The sequence below is a fragment of the Diceros bicornis genome, chromosome 23 (genome assembly GCF_020826845.1).
Source record: "Diceros bicornis minor isolate mBicDic1 chromosome 23, mDicBic1.mat.cur, whole genome shotgun sequence".
Classification (NCBI taxonomy): domain Eukaryota; kingdom Metazoa; phylum Chordata; class Mammalia; order Perissodactyla; family Rhinocerotidae; genus Diceros; species Diceros bicornis.
Window position 1 is genome coordinate 6,702,640 of NC_080762.1, and position 26,638 is coordinate 6,729,277.

The following is a 26,638-nucleotide window of genomic DNA, read 5'->3' on the forward strand; positions in this document are numbered from 1 at the left end:
TTCTCTAAAAAAGTAATGTCTTAATTTTTAAAAAAAGTTCTCGCTTGCTGACACCCCAGCTATCAAAAACTTCAATTGGTGTCCGAACGTGGGCTTCCTAAGCATCTTTCCATCACTTGCACAGCATGCCCTTCTCATTCCTGCAGCATAACTGTGTCCTCCTTAGAAGCAGAATTTTTTTTAACTGAGCTTATCTTTTCTTTCATTTATCCGGATAAAAAGAAACACTAAATATAGATCATAGGCTATTCAAAAAGTTGGAATGGCACACTCAGCTTCCTTGCACACCACCTACTACCCATCTGTGACGAGGGACAGATCAAGCATTGTCCCCAAGTGCACATTTAAAGTGACACTGCCCTTGGACCCTTGTCTGCCAAAAGGATTAGCTGCAACATCCCAGGAAACAGAGTGCCTATAAACAAAGCCCCCTCTTGTCAAATACCAACCTCCCCCCGAGACACACACCAGAACATTTTAAAATTAAAACACCAAAACCATATTTTAAATACTTTCTAGCATATAAATTTCAAAAATGAAAGAAGCAGGCCTTTGTAAATTTTATTCTGGATTCAGTACCACAGAATAAAGAGAAAAATGCTGGTGCTTCACGTAAAAAAGGACAAGCCCCAGGGGTTCTGGAGACCACTATCCTGTGTGTCCCTCCATCCGCCCCACCCACACCATTTTATATGGGCTGGGGGTGGAACGCAGGTAAAATGAGCATCAATAGTAGCCTCGAGGGGAAACAAAGGAGAGAGAAGGCCCCAACACGCAGTGGACCCGCAGCCTGAGTGGGCGGGACGTGATCCAGGCAGCCTCAGTCAGAGCTATCACGATGACAAAGAGGTATGAGCCCCCCAGTCTTTTGTGAACACAGCTGGTACTGGAACCTCCAGAGTCCTCACCTCCCTCCATTGTTCCTCAAGTCGCTGCCTCAAGCCAGCTCCCTGATCCACACCCTTGTGAGACAGAATAGGGACGGGACTCTGCTCCTCACCCTTAGCCACCAGATCTGGCACCTCCCCACCCAGCTCTTTTGAAAGTCAAGCAACCTTCCAACCGCAAACTGTCCCCCAAGCAGTCCACCCCGACTTCCGCATGCGCCCAAAGCCTGGAGATGACCACTAAACGACCTCTCCTGGGGAGGCAGCACTGAGCATCACCGCCACGTTAGACCTACCAGGCAGGCGCAAGGACTGCAACCCCGAGGGGGCACGCGCAGCCACACCACCAGGAAGAGGGAAGCAGAACGCCTCTGGAAGCGGAGAATCGTGACACCAATCAGCTCCCCTCACCCCATAAAAGACTCAGGATGGCTCCCTTCGGGGAGCCAGCCAGAGAGCCTCTTCTCCTGTGCTGTCTCCCTTGTGCTGGAGCATAAGTTCCAATAAAACCTGTCTGAAACTTTGGTTGGGACTTGCGTCAATTTCTATTACACAGAGAGCCTAACAACTTAGGATCGGTATCACTTTTAGGCAATCCCAAATCACATGGCTTAGAATTGTGGGAGATCAAAATTTGGCCACCCCAAAATATGTCTCTTTACCTTGATTATTTTCTCTGAGGGACATTTGACCTCCCCCACTAATTGCCTAAAGGAATTTAACTCTGGGTATGGACAGACTAGCAGGGCCATTGCTAAGCCCATTCCTTTCAAAGTTCTGTTTACCAAATATTTACATTTGTAAAGGTAGCACCCTCTACACTGGGAAGGGGTGGGGATGACCTTATCTCTGGAAACTCTTATCAGGACGGAAAGAGAGGACTTAAATCTGCATACCCTTGATTGCTGTGCTTTCTGGTAATCTCCCATAGCTGTCTTCTCCCCCACCCCCAACATCCTTTGTCTACCTGAATACGCTATTTAAGGTGAAAATCTTCGCCATTTGTCGAGAAACTCAGTTTCCCTGGTTTCTCCCATGTATACATGTTATTAAACTTGGTATTATTTTCACCTGCTAACCTGTCTTTTAATTATTTGGCCAGCCATGAGAACCTTAAGGGAAAGGGCGGAGGGGGATTCTCCCTCTTCCCCAACAGAATGATTCCTGTGACTTGTACCCTCAAGACTGTTCTTCACATAGTCACGTCAGAGATGAGACAAGACATCTTCACTGGATGTTTGTAGGCCAACCAGCCTACCAAAGAACTCTTTCCAGACATCACCTAGCAGCCCGCTAGAGAGTCTCTTCTTCAGTCTGTAACATCAGTTCTGAGTCTACACTATGATCCACACTGTTCCCTGTATGATTTCTGCTGTGATGCTGTCATTTCTTATTGGAAACCTTGGTGACGTGATGGAACTACCAGTGGTGATGTGACAGAATTCCTGATATGTGTGTGTAAGGAGGAAAACATGATACACACGAGTCTGCAATCCAACTCTGCCAAGTTGTCTGCACAGCCTTGATCACAGTCTCCCCAAACCTAAACTTCCCTGCAATGGGCCCCTCGTGAGGACAGCACACCTCACACTGCTGTTGTACGTGTTGGAGACAAGGTACAGAAAGTGCCTAACATTGTCTGGAACACAGTAGGCTCTCAAAACATCGTTGTTATTTTGGTAGTACATTTTATAATCTGAGTTCAATTTATTTTAAGAAGAATGTGTTCAATACCTAATAAATGCCAATCATTAATCTACTCAAACACTTTATTAAGTGCCTACTATGTGCCATTACTAAGTATTTAAAAACAAATAAGATATAGTCTCTGACTGACCACACAGAAGTCAGTCTGGGAGGATGACCAATAAACAATGACTGCAAACAACAGGTCAAGTGCTGTAACAGACACGTTCAAGGTCCAGTGGGCTGGGGAAGGAATCACAAGGTAAGTTTCACAGAGGAGATATTTCAGCTCCATGAATAGCAGTTTCCAGGCATGGGGGTGAGGGAGGGCGGGAAGGCTTTCCACACATAACAAAGGCATGAGCGTGTGCATAGAAGAACGGAAATGCTCCACGCATTTGGGGAACTGGAGGTCCTTCTGTAGAACTGGAATAAAGCGTTCAGAGCATCGTGGGCAGGCTGGGGGTGGTGCAGGGGGAAAGAGGCGAGGGAGCAGGAAGGGATGAAGGGCTCTGTGTACCACGCTACAGAGTCTAAGTTCATTCTACAGGCAATTGGCAGCTACTGAAGGATTGCAAGCACGGCATATTTTAGAAAATCATTGTGATAGTTATGTGGACTATGGAAGAAGAACGAGAAAGGCACAAAAATAGAGACAAGTTTTTGCAAGAGACGAAAAGAGAAACAATGAGAGCCTGAACCACGGTGCAGGAGGTAGGAAAGTAAGGGGCACATTACAGAGTTAAGAAACAGGAATACTGGGCCACAGGGCCAGTTTAATTAGGAGAGGGTGTTTAAGGAAAGAGGAAGGGGAGTGCAAAATATATATATATGTGAATAAATAATGACCAAACATGCTTGAAATTCAATAAAAACTATAACCCTAAAATTCAAGAATCTCAAAAAATATCAAAGAAATATAAGAAATGTGAAGAAAATCACACCAAGGAACACCATGATCAAATTGCTGAAAACCAGCATTAAGAGAAAAATCATAAAAGCAGCCAAAGGAAAAAGGATGCATTGCATATAAAGGAACAAAGATAAGAATGGAAGAATGCAAGCCAAAAGACAATGGTACAAGATCTTTGAAGTACTAAAAGAAAAGGCAACACAGACTTCTCTATCCAGACACGTTATCTTTCAAAAATGAAGGTGAAAGAAAGATTTTTTTCAGACATACAAATGTCTGAAATTCACCATCAGCCAACCAGCACTGCAAGAAATGTTAAGAGAAAAGCTTCAGGCAGCAGGAAAAGGATACCAGATGGAAATCTGGATCTACTCAAAGCCAAGAAGAGAACTAAAAACTGTACATGTAAGGTAAAAATAAAAGACTTTCTCTCATTCTTAATCTCTTTAAAAGACAAATAACTATTTAAACGGAGTTTATAAAATATGTAGAAATAAAGTATATGGGAACAATAGCACAAAGACTGGGAGGGAACATAGAAACAATTGTTGAAGGGTTCTTATGCTAAATGTGAAGTGGCACAATATTATTTGAAAGCCCACCATCAGAAGTTAAGGATGTATATTTTAAAACACTAGAGCAACCACTAAAGTAAAAATGGAAAAGACGCGGTAACTAATAAACCAATAATGGACATGAGATGGAATCCTATAACTTCTTAACACAAAATAAGGCAGGAAAAGAGGAGAGAAAGGAACAAAGAGCAGACGGGGCAAGTAGAGAACAACAAGCAAGGTGGGAGATTTAAACTCACCTGTCTTGAGACAGGTAAAAGACATAAAATTGTCTAAACCACTTTAGAAGAAATAAAAGGGAAATTAGAAAATATTTAGAACTGAATGAAAATTAAAACACAGCATATCAAATTTGTGGAATACAGCTAAGGCTATACTCACAGGGAAATTTATACCATTAAATGCTTATATCAGAAAATAAGAAAGGTCTCAAGTCAGTTATCAAACCTGCCACATTAAGAACATAAGAGGAGAAATTAACCCCAAGGGAAGCAGAAAGGAGCAAATAATAAAGATAATAGCAAAATGAAATGGAAAACAGATAACAGAAAAAACCACAGGCTAGTTCTTTGGAAAAAAAATCAATAAAATTGATAAATCTCTATCCAGACTGATCAGGAACAAATAATGGAAGATATACATTACCAATATCAGGAATGGAAGAGGGAACATCACCATCAATTGTACAGACATTATGAGGATAATAAGGAAATATTATGAACAATTTCATGTCAAGAGATGCAACAAACTAGATGAAATGAAAAAATTCCTTAAAAGATACAAACTACTCAACTGTATTCAAGAAGAAATAGATAACATGAATAGTCCTATATCTATTAAAGAAAGTGAAATCGTAGTTAAAAATCTTGCAACAAAGTAGCCCAGATAGTTTCACTGTTAGTAAACTCTACTGAGTATTTTAGGAAGAAAATTTACCAATTCACAAAGTCTTCCAGAAAATTGAAAAGGGAACACTTCCCGGTTCATTTGGTGATACCTAAACCAAACAGACATTGTGAAAAACTAAAACTACAGACCAATATCTCTCATGAAGAGAGACACAAAAACCTTTAAGAAAATATTACCATATCAAATATAGCAATATATAAAGAGGATAATACATCATAACTAAGAGGAGTTTATTCCAGAAATGCAAGATTGAGTTAAAATTTGAAAATCAGTCAGTGTAATTTACCATACTAACAGACTAAATAAGCAAATATGATCATCTATACATTCAGAAAAAGAATTTGACAAAATTTGATACCCATTCATGATAAACACTCTTAGCAAACTAAAAATAGAAGGGAACATCCTCAGGCTGAAAGAGCATCTATGAAAATCTACGGCTAATATCACACTTACTGGTAAAAGACTGAACGATATTCCCCTAAGGTCAGGAAAAAGATAAAGATATCTGCTCTCACGAGCACTACTCAGCATTGTACTACAAGTCCTAGCCAATGCAATTAGGCAAGAAAAAGAATAAAAAGCCTCTTGATTGACAAAGAAGGAGTAAAATTGTCTTTATTCACAGAAGACATGATTGTCTATCTAGAAATCCTAAAAAATCTACAAAAATGTATTTAGCAAGGTCACAGGATACAAGGACTAAATTTTTTGTGTGTATGTGTGAGGAAGATCAGTCCTGAGCCAACATCCATGCTAATCCTCCTCTTTTTGCTGAGGAAGACTGGCTCTGAGTTAACATCTATTGCCAATCCTCCTCCTTTTTTTTTTTTTTTTCCTCAAAGCCCCAGTAGATAGTTGTATGTCATAGTTGCACATCCTTCTAGCTGCTGTATGTGGGACGCGGCCTCAGCATGGCCGGAGAATCGGTGCCTCGGTGCGCGCCTGGGATCCGAACCTGGGCTGCCAGTAGCAGAGCACATGCACTTAACAGCTAAGCCACCGGGCTGGCCCAAGGACTAAATTTTAAAGCGTCAACTGTATTTCTATACACTAGCCATAAACAACTAAAAATTGAAAAATTTTTTTAAATATCACTTTTAATAGCACAAAATGTGAAATACTTAGGGACAATTCAACAAAATGTATGTAAGACCTATATACTGACAACTACAAAACTTCCTGAGACAAATTAAAGAAGAACTAAATAAACAAAGATAAACCATACTCATTGATCGAGAGACTCAATATTAAGATGTCAATTTTCCCTTAATTTCTCTATAGATGCAAAACTATATCAATCAAAACCCCATCAGGCTTTTTCATAGAAATTGACAAGCTAATTTTAAAATGTATATAAAAATGTAAAGGAAATAGAACAGCCAAAACAATTTTTTTAAAAAGAACAAAGTTAGAAGACTTATACCACCTGAATTCAAGACTTACTATGAAGCTATGGAAATAGAAACACAGTGATATTGGCATAAAGATAGACATACAGATCAATGAAACAAAACATAAAATCCAGAAACAGACTCACAAACATATGGCCAATTGATTTTCAACAAAGGTGCCAAGACAATTCAACAGAGAAAGAAGAATCTTTTTAAGAAATGGTGCTAGGACAACAGTATAGCCATAGGAAAAAAAGAACCTCGACCCTTATCTCACACCATATATGAAAATTAACTCAAAATGGATCATAGATCTAATATAAGAGCTAAAAGTAAAAGTGTCTAGAAGAAAACATAGAACTTCTTAGTGACCTTGGATTAGGCAAAGCTTTCTTAAATCAGACACCAAAAGCACAGTCTAGAAGAAAAATGATAAATTAGACTTCATCAAAATGTAACACTTTTGCTCTTCTTAAGATACTGTTAAGGAAAAAAACAGCAAACTACAAAGTGGGAGAAAATATTTGCAAAACATATCTGTTAAAGGATGTATATCCAGAATACAAAAAAAACGGTCACAACTTAACAACACAAACAACCAAACAAAAAATGGCCAAAAGAATTGAAGTTACTTTACAAAAGTACAGATGGCTAACAAACACGTGAAAATGTACTCAACACTATTAGCCATCAGAAAAATGCAAATTAAAGTCATAATGAGATACTGCTACTCACTAAAATTAAAATCAACACTATTAGCCATCAGAAAAATGCAAATTAAAGTCATAATGAGATACTGCTACTCACTAAAATTAAAATCAACACTATTAGCCATCAGAAAAATGCAAATTAAAGTCATAATGAGATACTGCTACCCACTAAAATTAAAATTAAAAAGATTAAAAGATTGACAATATCAAGTGTTGGTGGGGGTACGAAGCAACTGGAACTCCTGTTTCTGGTGACAATGCAAAAATGGTATAGCTAGTTTATAAAGAGAGTTTGGAAATTTCTTACAAAAGCTTTTCTTATGAAAGTTGGCCATATTCTTACCATGCAACCCAGCAATCTTACTTCCAGCTAGAACTGAAAACAAGTGAAATGAAAGCATATGCTCACACAAAAACCTATACATGAATGTTTGCAGTAGCTTTATTCATAACTGCCCCAAACTAGAAACAACCCAAATATCCTTCAACTGGTGAATGACTCAATAAGACTATCCACACAATGGATAGTCTTCAGCAACACAAACGAATGAATACTGATAGACGCAATGGTACAGATGGATCTAACGTGCATTATGCTATGTGAAAGAAGCCAGAGTCAAAGGCTGCATACTGTCAATTTCATTTATATGACATTCTAGACAAGGTAAATAAAACCATCAGTACTGTAAACAGACCAGTGGTTGCCAGGGCTGGGGATGAGGGCAGGGGTTGACTGTAAAGGGACATGAGAGGATTTGGGGATAATGGAACTGTTCACAATCTTGATTGTGGTGGTGGTTGTATGACTCCATCTGTTGATTAAAACTCACAGCACTGTGCATTTAAGGAAGTGAATTTTACTGTATGTAAATTATACCTCAATTTAAAAAAATACTAATGAGAACAATTTCTTCCCCGTGATGAGGGACCATGAAGGGATCTATTGGGGTCAACTTGTGGACTTGCTGAATGGATGAGTGCCTGTCACTCGCTACAATTGGCATGGAGCTGGTAATGAGGATGACTTTCTCGGCTCCGCTCTCTGTTCTAAGATACACATCTCAAATGTAATATCTGCAATCTCTCCCAGCTGCAGGCCTCAGCTCCTCAGTTGCTTTCCTTCTGAATCATATTTTTCTCTTGTGCTCAATATCAAAATCTGAAAAATAATTTCCAGTGAAATAGACTGGGGTGGTTTCTGAGCATGAATGAGACCCAAACGGTTTTAATTCTCCCCGTCAGCGTATCAGACATGTATCGTTTGCTCCCATCTGCTCAAAGAGTGACAACTAAATTGGTACCCAGTACTCTGACTGACAAGTGATCATCATCACTCTGTTGCTGACATTGATTTCAAGGGCACAGTGCTCACGCGGCTTGTTTTGCTCATTTGTTTTGTCTTCTGTTGTTTACAGGCTCCCCTCTCCTGTTCCATATCATAAACCGCTCTCTCTTATATAGAAACCATGGGTGTTTCCTCCCTGGATTTTGATTCCTATATTTGTTCCGGTTGGAATGTGACGAGTTCTCAGGATCCCTGACTGTTTGCTCAGGACTGTATATGTCATTTTGTGCAAAGCTGATTGAGAGGTGCAATTTTGAGCAGTGATAAAACAAGCAGACATTCTAGACACAAGTCCTGGTCTAAAGGAGTATCAACAGAAGTATGGTTATTGTTGAAAAATTACTCTATGACAAAGAAGAAATACAGTTTCAAATATGTCAAAATAAATTTTCAAGTAATCATGTTCTTGTCTGGCAGGAAAACAAGGAGGCTGGAAAATGAACATTGCTTAGAATCTTAAAATTATTACGTTCAAGTAATTTATTATCATCTATTTTAAGAGAGTTTTACATAAAATTTAAAAGCACAACTATCTGGAATTAATTTTCATTTGTTTGGCCAACATACCTGCTTACAATAATATACACTTTTCTTTCTAGGCTGATATTCTAGGCTAGGAGTTGATTCAAGCAGAAATAAAGGTCACTTTCCTGTTCTGAAAGCAGTGTTCACCAAGGCAGATCAGCAGCATAAATGTTGCCATCAATCTAATCTGGCGAAATAAATCATAATTGTAGATATCACCAGGCCACACCCAGATCAGAAGGTTCCACAGGCTGAGGAAATCCCCACGGTGCAGGTCACTAATGGCAATAACAAGAATACTTCCTTGCATTCGTTTAGATAATGCTTCTCGCTTTTCAAAGTGCTTTCAGAAACATTACCTCATTTGGATCTCACAGAAAACTTATGAGGTAAAAGAGCTGTTATTTCTCCCATATTACAAGTGAGAACAATGAGGTGCAAGAGGTTACATCAATTGTTTAAGGTCACATAGTAGAGGTGATAGGAATCTGTAGCTCCCTCTTGAAATCAAGAGGATTTATTCATCCAGGACACCCACCCCCAGCAGATGCTCCACAGCTCTCTGGAACACACTTCTCCGGAGGAAACGGGGGTACACATGTGAGAAATAACACAGAATTTAATGATTGGTTGATTGGAAAACAGAAAAATTTGGAAGCTTTCATTTTCAGATTGAAATGTTTAGAGTAAATAGCGGATACTGATTAACGCAGTACAACCCCTTCCTTTCTTCCTTCTTTCCTTCCATGCACGTTCCCTGAGCATCCTCTAATTGTGGTAAGTATTGTTGCCATGAATACATAAATGAATCCAACATGGCCCTGCCTTCAGGACTCCCGCAACTTGGTAGAGGTAGAAATATGTGTTAATGAATAAGAGATCATGAATGCTCTGAAGGAAAGACGTACAATATAGAGTGGGTACACAAAGTAAAGAGTGGTCAATTCTATCCAGGGGGAAATGTCAAAAGAAAGTTTCGTGCAGGAGGTGATGCTGGACCTGGCTTTTGTAAAATGAGTAAGTGTTTCTCGGGCAGGCGAGGGTTGAATGGTATGGCAGGGAGGTAAGACCAGCCTGCTTGTTTGGGTGACTGGAGAACTTGGTCTCGTGTAAAGTGACTTACGAGGTGGGAGGGCAGGAGGATGAGGAGGCTGGAAATGTGTGCCGGGGGAGACTATGAAGGCTCCTGTGTGACACGCTGAGGAGTCTGCACATCACTTATTTCTAGAGCACCTACTATGATCAAATTACACTTCCAGGTTCTGAGATATACATAAATTATTAAGGCTTGTCTTCAAGGAATTGCTTATTTCAACCCATGAGGTATAAGGTTAAAGAAAATCAGATTTTCGGAACACTGCTAATGTTTAAAAATATAAGCCTGGGCCTCAGAACATTCCCCTTATTTTATAGGAAAACATCAGCTATGCCACTAACTAGCGATTTTGCTTCATTTTGTTTTAGGTTCCATGCAAATAGCCAGTCACTAAGCTTGGTGAGAGGGACTAAAATACAAGCGTAACTACAATGTGATCAAGAGCATCATAAATACTTTAAAAATCACAGGGTGAAAGAAATATTTTAAAAAATTATTCAAACGTAGCTCTCTTTAACTCAGCTCTCTAATCCTAAACCAATCCTTTTTTGGTTGAGCGTGTAGAATGGGTTTTACACCACAAAACCTTCACTCTAGTTATTCAACTGGCCGACACATAACATGGGTTAAAATGCCACCATTTGTTTTCTTTGATGGCTTCCAAAACCTAATTTTTAAAGTCTGACAATGGACATCCAGGTGCACAGAACAAATTGTTCATGTATTTTGCTTGTGAATACGAATAATCTACAGACAGAGCCTACTGGGTATTATAAAAGCAACACTAAAGAGCCAAGTAGAGAACGAGCGATGCTAAAGAAAACATGAAGATAAGAGAATTAATCAGTAAAATAAAATCAAGTGAAAACTGATAATTTAAGGTCATCCTTGGCCATTCTGGGCACATAATAAAAATGAATAAAGGAACCGAGCACACATTCAAGCATTGAGTTCCAAACACTGGAACTCAGTTTTCCCAACTGTAAAATGGGGCCTGTCACCCTGCTCTGCTGTCCCCACGGGGCTGTGGAGCAGCTCCTAGGGGGACAGCGTGAGTCCCTAGAGAGGGGAGAGGAGCTGGGGGCGATGTCACCTCCCCACCCCCAAGCACTGCAGCTCTTGCCTGTGCTACCAACTTGTGTTCATTAAACATGGTCTCATTACATTTAAAAGAAAAAAAAAACTGAAGCTTGGTGAACTCATAAATTTATTGCTTTAGCCTCAGGAAGAACGACTGAAGAAAGTAACTTAGGATATATTTTTCTCAATGACCTAAGACTATCAGTTCACTAGAGGATTCCAAAAAGCATTCAGACAAAAATCAAATGGTTTTAAAGTTGTCTTTGGTAAATTCTTACTCTAGGAAATTAAACTAGTATTTAAACTTGTTGAGTAATACACTGGTGGTATGTAAAGGTAAATTCATTTCTTGAGGATTTGATGCTTGCGTCTCAAGCTCTTGATCTCTAAACATGGAAGAACTGCTCCCAGTCAAAGGAATTTCAGGTATCGGTAAGAAACGCGCACACGTGGTAAGAGGGTAGACAAACAGCAATCACTGTCACGCTGGGCTCCCTCTCCCGGCTGCGCTAAAGGCAAGCCTGATGTCCCCGGGGAAAGCAGGGCATCGAACAGATGTCAGAAGGAGAACAGAGATGATCCCAGTCTTGTCCCCCATAGTGTCCACCCTTTCTGTCTCAAGAATAAAAGCAGAGCCCATCCCCACGGCAGCTCCTTAGAGTCTCTTCCCAGGAGCTTTACAGGCTGAGGAGCCACTGTCCTTTATCTCCAGCTTCTTCTAAGACCCAGCATCCTACATATCGAGTCCCAAGACTCTGCACGCTTACGGCATGTTCATAACACAAACAACATAACAGTACTTTATTTAGTTGTAATAATTATATTTATGGATCTTTTTCATAATAATAAGCCTACCTAATATTAAGTGCCTATTATGTGCCTGGCTTTTTTTTCACCCATTTAAATCAAAAGCTCACTATTATTATCACTCTTTTACCTATGAGAAACCAAGGTCAGAAAAGCCAAGAGACTTGCCCAAGTCTACACAACTAAAAAATGACAAAGTTGGGATGACAAATCACACTTGTGCCATTACACCGCGATGCTGCTCTATATCTGGCCATTAGAAATCTATTTCTACCATACGGTCTATGATATTTTTAGCTCTAAAATGAGACTTCCAACCAGAAAATATAATGCTTCCTGTTAAGTTATCGAGTCAGAATACCGGAACTAGAATCCTAGCTCATCCATTCGCTAGCTCTGTATCCCTGTGAAATTTGCTTACTCCCTCTAAGGCTCACTTTCTTTATTTGTAAACCAAGGACAACAATAGTTCTATACCATAGGGCTGTTGTGACAATTAAATAAGATAATAATACAAAGCACTTAGCACAGAGCTCCACTTACAGTAAGTATTCAATAAAATTAACTACTGTTATTACTGTTTTGATTTAAATGAAAGGGATACTATGATCCTCTTTCAATTTATAAGGTGACAAAGCTATTTGTTTATCAGCTCCCTGCTATACATCTCTGGAAGGAAACATGATATGGGCAAGCTATTCACTTTACACAATATGTTTCTTGAAACGATGTTGGAATAACTGCAAACGAGAAATTTATGCACTGTTCTAGATAGCTTGCATTTACATTCTTTTGTAACTAAATGATGTTCCTTCCTAGGTACAGAGAAGAGCTATTGCTAGGTAATCTTGCAGAAGGCCTTCCAGCAGACAGGAACAGATCGCAGCTCAAACAGTGAGATACAGATGGTTTTAGGTTTCTAGATGCACCAAACTGAAATGTGAGGCATTGAAAATCGTGATTTTCTATATTTGAAAACCACAACTGATAAAAATAGTCACATCAAGTTTAGTTTATGTGCAACTTTCCAGGAACATATCTACTTCAGAACGTGTGTTATGCACATGTGGTAAATGTCACAATCCTTCATAGCCCCAGCTTCGCAACTGTCTTCCTAGTAGAGCCATTACATACTTTTAGTCACAGTGCTTCTTTCCATCCATTCACCCATCCATTGTCCAATCCCAAAAAGATCTGAGATAATTAATGGCAAAAAAAAATTGCGGTAAAAGGTGCACTATAATTAAAATGTAAAAATCGGGACCAAGAAAAGACAAACTATAATAGCAAGTAAAGAATAGAGGGAAAAATAGATCACAGAAGTGCAGATCATGAGAGGCATGAACTGGATTCTGAGCTTCCCAATATTCAGAGTGAGAGGGGACATATGGTGGTTCTCCTTGTCAAGAGCAAATCATGGTTCTTTAGGATCAGTGATTACTCCATTGCTGACCACCCCCAGGGGCTCCAGGCCATATCCACTTTATAATGGTTGGTCCCAAATCCCGTCCTCACCTACCATCCACCCTTTTTGGTAAAAGGATCTACTTCGCTTCTCCCCTTCAGATAACTGCTCACATTCTATGTGGCTCCAGTGGGGCTGCTGGTCCACCAGAGCTACCACTGGTCCATATGGTGCCCCATGTAAATTTTTTTAAAGTGCCCCTTCCTCAAGACACTTCACTTCTATCTCTTGCAAATTTTTCATAATACACTGCTCTTGTTAGTATATAAAGGTACTTTATGCCATAACACGTAAATTACAATGTCTTTGATATGTACAGTACACTCCAGGGTTGGGTAGTTAGCAATCTGTACCTTCCCTTAGATTTTATATATGGGAATTAGGTGAGAGAAATTCATCCTACTTGAACGTTGAGCAGTAAAAATGCTCCCCAGAGCTGCTAGAAGTCGTATCCCCAGCACTGAGTAAAGCCTGAGAGGGTGAGAACACAGAAGCTGAGAGGAGAGATGGAGGGCTGACAATGCCTGTAAGTCAGTCTCAAGGTCAACTCTACCCATCTCACTGCTTGCACACGTGAGCCAGTAAACTCTCCCTTTTAATAAAAAAAGAATAAATTTGCCTTGATATATGTGACTTCAGCATCTGTCTTCTCACTGTCTGGACTCTTTTCACTGCCCTTTGCTATTTCTGCTCTGGCTGGTTCCCAGGTCCTTTTAGGAACTCCTCTGACTTTTCAGAACACTCCACCACTGCCTTGGCCTCTTGGCATCTGCACCTTTGGTTCCCTTTAATTCCAGAAGACACGAGAGCTCAGCTCATCCTTCCCAAACGTGCATCTCCACCTGGCTGCAGGTTTAACTCCCCTGTCCCTATATCATACCTCACCTGTCCCTATATCATACCTCACCTGTCCCTATATCATACACTGACAATGAACATCATTAATTTCGGAGAGAACTCCTTTAAAGAAATATTCACCAAAATTATATCAATTATATCTCAATAAAACCTGGGAAAAAAAGAGAAATATTCACCAAAAAATCATACCATAAATAAGACTGCAGAACATATACTTAACAAACTTTAAAATAATAAATTGTTTTTAAAGAATTTTCATAAACTGTTTATGAATTAGTTTAAAATAATTTGTTCAAGTTTGTTAAATTGATCTGGGTAAGGGTTTTCCTTAGAAACATGTTATAAACAATTAGTTTGAATTACTGTAGCATACCTATTTTTTTAAACTGTATTTCTTTTGAAATATTTACATTTCTATATAATCTATAAAAATTTGTGGAATTCTATACACCATTATTTACTGTGGTTATTATTTTTGTCCCAAAAGAAATCAGGACCACAAATACACATAAACTAAACACTTACCTTGGAACAATGAAAAACAAAAAAGATATTGTTAAAACATAGCCAACAACTGCACACCAGTTATTAAACTATTGTTTCTCAGCTACGAACCCAGCCTTCCTTATTCAGCTTTATGATATTGGAGCCGGGACTCAGCAAACGAGATTCTCTCCTTTGCCTGCTAGAGCCCTGTCAGGTTCTTCCAAGAAGGGGCTCCAGAGGGACACTGCGCAGCCGCACAACGGCAGAGGAACTTCCCTTGGGTATCTGCCCCTTGTTCCCGTCCCTGCTGCCCCCGCTATGGCTAGTCCCCCTGGCGACTGCCATGGTTCCAGCACAGCTGGTTCCAGTTTTCAGGTTTTCCTCACTCCTGGAAGCAGCCTCATTACATTCCCTCAGAGATAACAGCAAAACTGGCCAGCGTGCCATCCTTAGAGGGCAAATCCCGGCTTCACACGTCCCTTCTCTGTGTCTGGGCCTCGTCCTCGAGACAGCAACTCCTCCTCAAAGGTCTGAGTCTTGGCTCCATGGGGCCCTTCCCCCCAGCTACCCCAGCCTGAAGGTTACGACCTTTGTTTTTCTCGGTATTGCCTTTCCACTCTTTATTCTCCCAAAACTTGTTTAACTAATTCCCTATGTTAAATTCTCTCTGTTAAAGTAACTGGTATAAAAAAATAAAATAAAATAAAATAACTGGTGTAACTCCTATTTTCTTGGCTGGATCGTAACTGACACAAACTATTTCTGTATTTTTCCCCCACAATGTTGTTTTCACAGAGGATTAAGACATGAATGACATGTGTATGGTGATGGATGGTAATTAGTCTTTGGGTGGTGAGCATGATGTAATCCCCAGAGAAATCGAAATATAATGATGTACACCTGAAATTTATATAATATTATAAATCAATGTTACCTCAATAAAAAAACTTTAAAAATAAAATAAAATGCGTACATATGAAATAATATTAGGTGGGACGTATGATTTTAATACACGTACTTTGAATTTTGCTATTACCAAGAGAAAAATACTTAGAAAATAAAACTTAAGAATATATATATTGAATGAATTTTTTAATTTTAATGATTTTAGAATAAACATTTTTTATAAAGAATAATTAAATATAAAAGTGCATTTGAAGCTGTGGAAATTTAATATTATTTTGATTAACAATACCAGATAAAATAAAGAACAAATTTTGCTTTAAAAAAAAGACACGAATGGGGCCAGCCCTGTGGCGCAAGCAGTTGGGTGCGCGCGCTCCGCTGCAGCGGCCTGTGGTCCGCCAGTTCGGATCCCGGGTGCGCACCGATGCATGGCTTGTCAGGCCATGCTGTGGCGGCATCCCATATAAAGTGGAGGAAGATGGGCATGGATGTTAGCCCAGGGCCAGTCTTCCTCAGCAAAAAGAGGAGGATTGGCAGATGTTAGCTTAGGGCCGATCCTCCTCACAAAAAAAAAAAAAAAAAAAGACATGAATGACAAAAGCAAAGGGTACAAAGTTAGGAGCAGCTAGGAGGCTGATTTTTTTAGAAAAACTGCATATTTCATGAACTTACTTCCCCATAAAACAATTTGTTTTAATTTAATATTTAAATTTCATATAGTTTTACATATACATTTTTAGGTTCCATAAAACCTAAAAATCTATATATCTAATTTTACATTGAAGATTAAGTATAATCTTCACACAGTACACAGTACACAGCAGTGTATCTTCACACAGTACACAGCAGTGGGTACACACTAGCATCGCAATGAATTTTTATCTTAAATTTACTATACCCATATTAGAGAAAATTAATTTAAAATATATCTAAATTTGGAAAAATATTTTCATTAAAACTTTATTATAAAAGACACTCATACAATAGGCAATACACCTTAGCTTGGTAGCTCTAGGACCTACTGATACCAAATGCCACCTGTTACTACTAAGTTCAATAATCAACATTTTATATGGTGCATAGGTAATACAACAATGTACCTAGACAAGAGCCCTAAGTTGTATATTATGTTTCTATTTCAAAGCAAGTTTGTTGATTCTAAAGGTCCTAATTTAAAATAGTCATTTAATTGTCATTATAAAATAAGAAATAATAAAGACGCATACACTTTTTTTCATAAAAATTTTGGTCTTCCATTTAAAGAAAGAGTTTGGTGGCTTAACACAGTTTGAAATCTCTGCCTGAAAATATCCTCTTTTAGACAAGGTATTAAGAATTATTAATGCAAAATTTGACTATGATAACTTCTCTGTATTTTAGGACTCCATTTCAATATTTTCATTATTTAAAACAAGAGTTATTGTAAACATAATTAGAATACTACTGAGCTTAATGTACCTTTACCATTTGGCTTCTGAAATCACCAAAAGAAAATGTGTTAAAGCGAACACCCACTGTCCTAATTCTGCCCCCAGAGCCAGAGAGAATAATTCTTCATTCCCTTCCACATTAAAGAATCCTCCAAATATTTTAAGACAACTAATTCATCTGCCTTCTCTCCTCCTAGCTAGGCAGCTGGAGTCCTTCAGCCTTCCTCTTGTGATGTGGTTTCCAGGCTCCTCTCCATCCTGGCCTCCTTTTCCAGGACACACTCCCACTCATCAGAATTCTAAATAAGGTCTGACTTCTACAGATCTAGATAGAAAGTCTTAGATTAACAGATCATCTGCTTGCCAGTTTATTAGCTATCATAAACATCAATCAAAACTCTGAAAAGCTGAGCTTCACAGCTAACTTTAGCTGAATATTTTAAATGCTTAGAAAGTGTGAATTTTATTTTTGCTCTAACAGTCAGATGTGAGACATAAAATTGAAACTTGATGTCATGTACATGGCAAATGCCAACACCAGCTATCTAACCACAAAGTCAGGAGCAGCAGGGGAGGGGCTGCTGAGACTTGTAAAAAAGGTGGATCACCCTTTCACATCAGATTCCTTCTTCCCTCTCTCATCAGCTTACCAACTGCCTGAGCTCCATCTCTCTTGGGAATGTGAAACTCTTTCTCCATCTACTCCAAGCATCCAGTTCTTACATTGCTTTCTCCCTGGCGCTATAATTTTTCTGTATGTATTTCTTAGGTTTACAAATGTCCTTGACTAAATGTATAATTTCTGGGAGCAGTGTGTAGAAAGAGAAAATTATAAGCCTCAAATATCTTTGATTCAGCCTTTAGTAAAATTAATGTCATTTATATCCTAGTTAGCATAGACTTTAAGATTATACTTATTCTTCATATTTTCATCATAGCATTCAGTTTTTGCCTATGGCTGCTAAGGGCAAAGAACTTTACTATACAATGGAAAGGTTGGTTTTAATAGTTCTAAGGTCTGTTAACTTGTACCTGTAACATTATAAATGTCTGCTATAGGAAACTTTATTTGCTAAAATGTCTGTTGTAGACACTCTGTCTGACCATGTCAAGCTGTAACCACTGCCTGTGATACGACCTCAAGGTAACTTCCACTCTGGTGGTAATTAACTCGCTCTCACTGGACTTAGCTGACTTAGCTATGTAACTTCCCTGGTATGGAAGGGGTGTGGCTTCACTTGTGAGACTGAGAGCATCAAGATCTTCTATCTTGGCTTTTTCTGCTCAGGGCATAATAAGCATTGGGATCCAACACATTTCTTTTTAAAAAGTCATGTAAATTAAAAAGAAATCCTCCAACAACAGGGACCATGTATCATCAAGGTATCTTCTATAACTTTCCAAATGTGATGTGCTCAGAACTTTCCAGATGTGATATGCTCAACAATACTAGTTGAAGTGAACTGAATTACTCTATATAACAGCTCTCACTTAAGCCTCAATTTCACTGCCACTAAAATGGAACATGAAGGTTCAGAAGAAACCAGACAGTTTCACTTCTTCACTAGGTTTGGAAATATCTGTTCCAGAATAGGTCTACTCTTACGCACACAGAGTGTCCTCTAGAATAGTATCTGAAGCCTTTGGGTTGCAGGTGACAAACACTTAACTCAAGGAAGTTTAAGCAAAGAAAAAGGGGAGGATTTACTGCTTCGTGTAATGGAGAAGGTCTTAGCCATGGCTGAACTCAGAGGCTCAAACAATATCATCAGGACTGTCTCTTTCTTTCTCTTTCTCTGGCCTGTTTCTTCTGTGCTGGCTTCACCGTCAGGAAGACTCTCCCTCACTCCCTACCAACCAGCAATCTTATGCTTACATCCTTTCCACTCAAAATCCAAAGACAGACCCTCTACAAATCTTAGGGAAGACTCTGGTTAACTCTGCTTGGACCACAGGTCTCTCCTAGGGCAGGGAAGCAAGGCGTCATGAAAGAGAGAACCCCAAAGGGAAGTAGAGGATGTCTATGAAATGAAAGGATGCTACACAGATAAATCTTATAAGTCTACTCAACAATTCAAGGTCTGAAATTCTAAGTCCCTTTTCTCCCCTCCCGGGCATGATAGAAACAAAACCATAGTTCTGCCAAGCTGACTTCTAAGGTGACTACAGTTACACAGCACACTTTCATTTGTTACAGAGAAATTATATTTACTGGGTCTATTATATGCAAACCACAGTGTCAGGCATTTTATAGACAGTAGCTTATTTAATTCTCACAATAAGTAGTGATTCAAGATGAGGGTATAGAGGCTTAGAGAAGTTACATAGCAAATATCAGAACTAAAGACGCAAGCTGAGTCTATCTGCCTCCAAAATCCCCTGCTTTCAGCACTGAGAGTTTTGGAGCTCTTTTGAGTTTCTTTACTGTGGGTATCAGAAGTTTGCAGATGAAAGCTCCAAGACCTACATATGAGGCAGTGCCAACTTAATTAAACAGAAGGCAATTATCTTTAGGAAGTGATTTATCAGATGCCCTGAAAGAGTTTTACTAGTTGCCTGAAATTCCTCCATTAGAGACTATTTTGAACTAAGTCAATACTGCTGCTTAATTTACTATTTTACTACCAATACTTCCCAAGAACACTTGGGATAATTTAGTCTTGTAAAAATGTAAATGACCCAGGAAGGGGTAATATACAAAGCTTTCTTTTATTGGCCAAAACCTTTATGTACATCAGCTTCCCCATTCCTTTTTCAGATGGCCCCCAAGAAAGAAGACACAGGGATAGCTCACATCACTTGCCTGACAGGGCATCTGGATGGAGCTCAGAGCAACCAGGGACAAGCGGCTGGGGAAAATTCTACAGTCTTGCTACTCCCAATGACAGTTATTCAACATTTGATCATAGAATCCAGGCAAACTCTAAAAAGGTCTGAGAACAGCAACAAAAGGAAATTCAGTTACCATATAACCTATGAATTAACAAAGGGGCCCAGGGAGGTAAGATAGGAATAGTAACCATTAGCATTTGCTTTCATGTTCCTATCCTTCATTTTAGAGTCACAAACCTCTTGGGTACACATTGCTGAAGAAAGCAAAAATCTAATCTTTAGTGACTCTAGTTAAATGTTTTATATTGCACATTACTGCTGCTACCACAATATTACCCACTGAAATCTTGTGCAAAATGTAGTCTCAGGTTACACAGAGCACCACTGACCTTACTGTGCTTCAGAGTTTCATAACGGGGGGGGGCAGCGGATAACGAGCTGTTTGGGGTCCCAGCCTCCTACCTGCTCTTGGGCCCACAGGACCCCCGAAGGACTGTAACTAAGAACTCCCTCAAACTACTGGCTTTCAGCCACTTCCTCTCTTAAATGGGACAGTTGGGAAGAATTTATTTTCTAATACTTTCATTTCATAAGCTGTTTTCCAAGTGATCCTAGCATAGTACCTGGCACACAGTACACATTCAATAAATTAAAAAGAAGAAAAGGAAAAAGAGGAGGAGGAGAAGGAGTAGGGGGGAAGAAGAAGGAACTAAATCATATCTCTAATATTTATTTCCCAGACTACTAGCTCTAAGAGACAAATGGGGGAAAAAACGAACAAACTTGCAAGATCATGGGGGGGGTAGTTCACCCCCACTTCTTAAATATGAAGAATTGGGCTCAGAGATGTCAGCAGCTTCCCAGTGTCAGGCAGGATGTTGGTGGCAGAGCCGGGTTTATGGTCCAGGTCTCCCTACCTCCAGTCCTGTGCTCTTTCTACAGTAAAAACTGCCCGCCACAGGATGGGCCATTTGTTTTCAGTAGGCAGCAGCAGAGCCAGGTCACGCTCTGTCCCCTGTGTACAAACACATCTCTACAGGCAAGGAAGGAAAATGAATGCTACTGTCCACTGATGGGAGGTTCCCCATCACACATTTCCTGGCGCCCATTCTGTAGCATCTAAGTGAAAACCTGTTAAAAAGTTTCTCTAGTACATTTAGTAACCAAAGTTCTTTATAGGTTACAACAGTAACCAGAGTCATTCCAAATTCTGTCCCCTGATAGGCTGATTTATCCTGAAGTTCTCCCATACTCATAACCTAACAGGAAATGTGTTTCATTCTCTTCACTAACAAACATTTAAAACATGCTTCCTCCGGGTAAGACACCATGTTAGGGTCTAGTGCCACTCAGAGAGGCATACGACCTGGCTGCTGCACACGGGGTGCCTGAAGTCTGTGCAATGAGATAGAGCACACACGGAAGATAGCCTCGAAGTCGGTGTATCTAAGCACAAACAAGAAGAGCAACGTGTAAGGCGATAGGATTTCTAGGAAGCCTTCTGGAGAACTGGAAAATCTAAATACAGACTTCCCTGAGTATAACTGAACAATAACCACCATGGTAATTAAAGTTCAAAAATATAAGTATTCACCAGACATTAAATTAATACTGTTTACCTCAATTTATATATTAACGTTATACCATGAAATTCCAAATCATAAGAAACAAACTATCTTGGGATTTGACTCACGTTTATGAAATGGATACTATAAATGGTCCTGCTAACTCATCCCACACAAAAAGGCTATATTGAAACATATTTCATATATAAAAGTAAAATACATGTGTATTGTTAAAATACATACTCCTGAAATTAAAATATGTGTCTTTCTAAAACACATACTAACACTATTTTATTTGCAGCACCACAGAACATCAGGTTTAGAAGTAACAAGCTGTCAATGTATCCATTCACTAGCTATTCCATTCTCCCTCCAGCATCCCTAGGAGTGGCTTCTCATCCTATGCTCGAATGCCTCCAGTGACAGGAAGCTGACTATTTCAGGAGGCAGTATGGTTCATCCTTGGAGATTCAGCTATTTCATTCTACCTAAAAGCAATGCACTTCAAAATAGGAAAATCTGCAATAGGAAACGAGCAAATGAAACGTTTTCTAATTAGTTATAGAGGTGTCTATTTCATCATTAAGTTTTCTTCTGAGAGTTACTTAACAAGATAGATAAACTGCAGCAGTCAGCAAGCCTGTGCAATAACATTCCTGCTCATGGACATTGCCTTCAGGAAGCTCACTCTGAGAAATCAGGTAATTCAAGGAAAATAAGTGTTATACAGAATTCAGCAAAAACTACATAGGAGAATATATACAACATTGTTAATCCTACAATATCTACGGTAATGTTTAACGTTACAAATGTTCCTGTGTAGCAACAGAAAGAGCTTACTCTTCAAGAAAAATGCATTTATTGTCGGTATACTCTTGTGGCAAAAAAACATATGCTTTGAGAAAATGTTCAACTGCTGGGATTTAAACAATACAGGCCTAGCTGTTTGGTGCTGCGTTAACTGATAAATAAACCAGGATGAGTTCTGCTGCATGTGGTTATTCACCGTGTTATCAAGATTTCTGGCTATGACACAGTTAACTTTCCACACAAACTTAGGCCCCTGCACAACTAGCTGATTAAAAAATCATTAGTTTGCTATCAATAGATTAAAATAGTAGCACTAATAAATCAATTAAATGAGAATCCTTTCTATCTACCACCACCACCAACGGGAAAAGCAGAATAAAATAGCAGAGGGTGGGGAGGGGGCCACTGGACTCTTACCACTTGGCCAGCTGGGTATGTCCTTTCTGTACTTCTGCAGGACTGCAGAGGACGGGCTTTCCAACTCACCTGTGTTTTGAGAATGACATCCACACATTTAAACCTTCACCACAAACTTGTAATTCTCCATAATGTGACCCTCAGGAGGTACATTCCAGGGCCACTACCTTTCACAGCAGAATTAGAAGGGTGTAGGCATTTACATTTTTGTGCTCTGCCGCTCGTAGGTCCTCAGTGAGCACGTGGCCCAGAGGTGGGGCCACAGGGATGAATAAGACCCAGGAGGTTACCACACAATCCAGCAGCAAGATCAGAAAAATGCTGTCACCCTCACCCAGACGTCTATTATGGATTCTTGTACATGTTATCAACACAGCTTACGGACTGGATATCTACAGTGAGGGCTAATTCACATCTTTCTTGAGGCAGGCTGGCTAATGAATTCTCTGCCACTTTTTTCAAGTCCGCTTTTTAAGTGCTGTTGGACATGTATTACCAGTGGCACAGCAGCGTCTGGCAGAGAAGCTTCTCTTTAGACCATCCCGTAGCAGAGAAATTGAACTCAGCATCAGAAAACAGCTGATGAGGTATGTGAATGGAGTGTGGAGCAGACTAGGAGGAGAAAAATGGTGAAGCAACGATAAAAGCAAAGAGATGAAAGAATGATGGGGAGAGAATGGGGAAGACCGGGGGTCCAGTGGGGGTGAATGAGAGAGAGCAAGGGGGCACGAGTGCCTTGATTCCAACCGTAACTGGTACTTCCGGACTAGAACTTCACTTCAAACTCAGTGTCCTGTCTTCATTTTCTTTTTAAAATTTTGGAATTTGAGAAAGTAAACCCAAAAAGTAGTATATACCACTTCCTGTCAATCAATATTAGGCAGCACTGTATGTAAAACACAAGGCTTTGCACCCCAATGATCCCAGAGAAGAAAGACAGAGAAGAGCAAATTCCTCACTGAGTTGAAATGACTTCTTCAGTTAGAGCCCAGAAGACTGCTGCTTACTGACAGGGAGGAGGAGGCACAGAATAGACAGAAGCAGGTGATCCCGGGAAAACCTGGAGCAGAGGACTAGGAAGTGCGGACGGGTAAGGAAAGAATGTCCCACATCTGTCCACACCAAGGTTTTTCAGACAGGAATGGTCCTCAAGGAATGAATCAACCAACCAAAACCCTCCAGAACTACAGATAAATCATTCTGACAAATATCTGAAAAGTTTCAGGCTGCCAAATGAATGCCAATGCTTATTGTTAGAAAGTGAACGATTTGGTTGTAAAGTCATCTCAGCCTTTAAGATCAGGATCATCGCATACTGTTCAGTATCATTTTCACAAGTCAAATTCAGAGCACAGCTCTTTGGCTCTTGTTAACAACCTAAAGCTCTCAAGTCTCCCGACGTTTACTCCAAAGCATTCTCAGAAAATTTCTTGTAAAAACTGGCTTATTTCCCAAGTGAACTGGTATAGGAAATGTGTTAATTTTTTTTAAAACCTGTCCCTGGCTAATTTCCTGAGGAACAAGCAGCAGGAAATAAAAGCCAGATGTGGACCTTTAAGGATGTGAAGCAGATATCATGAGATTCTGTAGATCTATTTAAATTTATTTAAATAAAACACTGACGGGACAGAAATGTAGCTGCAAACTTAGTAAGTATGACTGTAAACATCTTATTGAAAAAGAAGTAAAAATTCTATATTTGGGGGCAACTAGCATAAGGCAAATTATTCAGCACACCAGTGAAAACGTGGGGACTGGACTGAACCGAGCTAAAATGTAAGTGAATGCACAGAAGCCAGTGAGGAAAACATTTTAATGCGACTGTCATCGCCCTAAGTTCTGTTTTCTGGACCAAAAGCAGATGTGGAACCTGCCTGCCGTTTGTTTGAAAATATTCACTGAGGTTTTTGCTGGAAGCAAAGCGGCACCACTGTTTGGGATGGTCTTACAATTACACCTGAATCCCCTCTATGGAGAACCAAGCAGAAGACACAGGAAAATATCTGCAAATGCATAATATACGTCATTTTAGAGCCAGCTTTACTTCTCCATATGTTATAATTGAGCATTGCTCTGAAAATATCCTGATTTCAGATAAGAAAAATGAAGTCTAGCTTGCACAATATATCAAATTGTATGCCGTGATTTAAAGAAACTCTAAACTCTGACCCTAAATAGTGTGATAAAAATGAGCTGTAAGAATACCAACAGAAGAAAATCAAAAATAAGTTGTCGGGATTTTGTATTTCTAACATAGCCTATTTATTGAGTTACAGTACTTTTATAGTTAATTATTCACTACACACCTACCAACCCTTTTAAGACAGGCACATGAAAAATCACAGCTGCTCTCTTTCCCATAAGAAAAACACAAAACTACCCCTAGAAGACAGCCACACAAAATAGTCCATCACTTAGAATTCTGCACAGTCCACATCACACTTACTGATTTTTTCCTCATCTCTCGAGAAAGGAAAGCAGCAGAGCTGGCCCATGGCACTGGCGCTGTCTTCCCTTCCCGGTGTTGCTCTGCCGGGGCACCCCAAACAGAAGCCGCAGTTTATCCCACGGTCTGTGAGCACAGCCTGCCTGCTCCACTGCGAGGAGCAGCACCTGGAGCGTGAGCAGCCAATGCACGGCCGTGGAGAAGGGAGAAGGGAACTCGCTGCAGTGAGCAGGGAGGCTCCACCTCCCAGCCCGTCCTCCAGCCCGGCACGCCACTGCTCCGGGCCCGGCGTGCAGCCAAGGAAGTGGCCGTATGCTCCCTAATTCTCACAAAACTGGGAGCTCTTGGCCTCAGAGACGTGCCACGTGTGCTGTGTGGGTATCTGTGTGTGTCTTTAAGAAAGGTAACCAAGATCAGACCACTCTGAGTCCTTTCTCCTACAGACAAATACAGTCATTACACAGGGAAATTTAAAGGAAAAAAATCTATATTTTCTGTCTGCTCTTTAAAGAGGAAGGGCTTTCCTTTATCCCCAGGAGGTTTTTGTTTCTTTGTTTGTTTCATGTATAGGGAAAATGACACTGCAGAACACAGAAAACATAACACGTATGAAGTACCACTACCTACCTAACAAACGGCATGAATCCTAGAACTGACAGGGAGAGGTGGGGAGGAGAATATCAAGTGTGATCTGCACTTTACAGCATCTTTTAAAGCTAAATATCTGTTTTAGAAAACACTGCCTTGTTCCTCTTATAAAGCATGAAGTCAATACTATAAATTCTGAAGTCATAGCATCAAATAGGTCAATAGCCCAGATAATTCCCCAAATCTAGAAGCATCACTGAGAAAAAGATCAGAAATAAGAGCGTCTTTCTGAATGAAACCACAAGGGAGTTAAGCAAATTCAGACAGCAAAATAACGAATTTCAAGACATGATATATTTTGAACTTCATGACATGAGATAACTGATTTCATGTAATTGTTCAAGATCTGATCTCTTGTATAGGGAGCAGCCTTACTTTATGACACTAGGGGAATGAAAGACCACTCTTAGTACCAGAAATCCCACCCCAATCCTTACTTTACTCCCCAGCAAGGCAAACACACCTAGTGACCAGGAGTTGGCTGGAGAGGGCACCGTATGATGTGAAAACTTCCCGTGGCTCTGAAGGCACTATGTCGACTTGCATTGTCTGAACAGAGTGTGCAGTTTGGAAGAATAAAAATTGTCCACTTTTTTTATCTTAAACATTACTTTTTGTGTTAAAGAAAGAAACATTTGCCGTGAACGCTCTTCATTGAGGAAAACGAGTAACTCCTGGCATTCCCCCATCGCCAACATTGGTGTTGCGATAAAACCTTCAGGAGCAGAAAGCCAGAAGTCTGAGTCCCAGGCCTGTCAGATATTAACAGTTATGAAACTTTGACCTCTTTGTCAGAGTTCTGCTATCTTCATCTATAAATCAGGCAAGTTCATTATAAAGTTTTAATT

At 39.7% G+C, this 26,638-nt stretch overlaps 1 protein-coding gene across 6 annotated transcripts in view; it reads right to left on the reverse strand.

Moving 5' to 3' along the window:
• AKAP7 (A-kinase anchoring protein 7) overlaps window positions 1-26,638 on the reverse strand; it is a 146,607-nt gene that overhangs the window by 13,135 nt on the left and 106,834 nt on the right. The window contains exons 1-2 of one of the 6 annotated variants that reach the window (XM_058566271.1): window positions 25,143-25,314; window positions 22,697-22,765 (exon numbers count right to left, since the gene is read on the reverse strand). The exons of 3 other annotated variants lie outside the window; for them this stretch is intronic. In XM_058566271.1, the coding sequence (XP_058422254.1) occupies window positions 22,697-22,765; window positions 25,143-25,191 (118 nt within the window). In that variant the 5' untranslated portion in view covers window positions 25,192-25,314. Of the gene's footprint in view, window positions 1-22,696; window positions 22,766-25,142; window positions 25,315-26,638 lie in introns of those variants that run through there. 2 more of the 6 variants (XM_058566272.1, XM_058566273.1) reach the window with 2 other exon arrangements.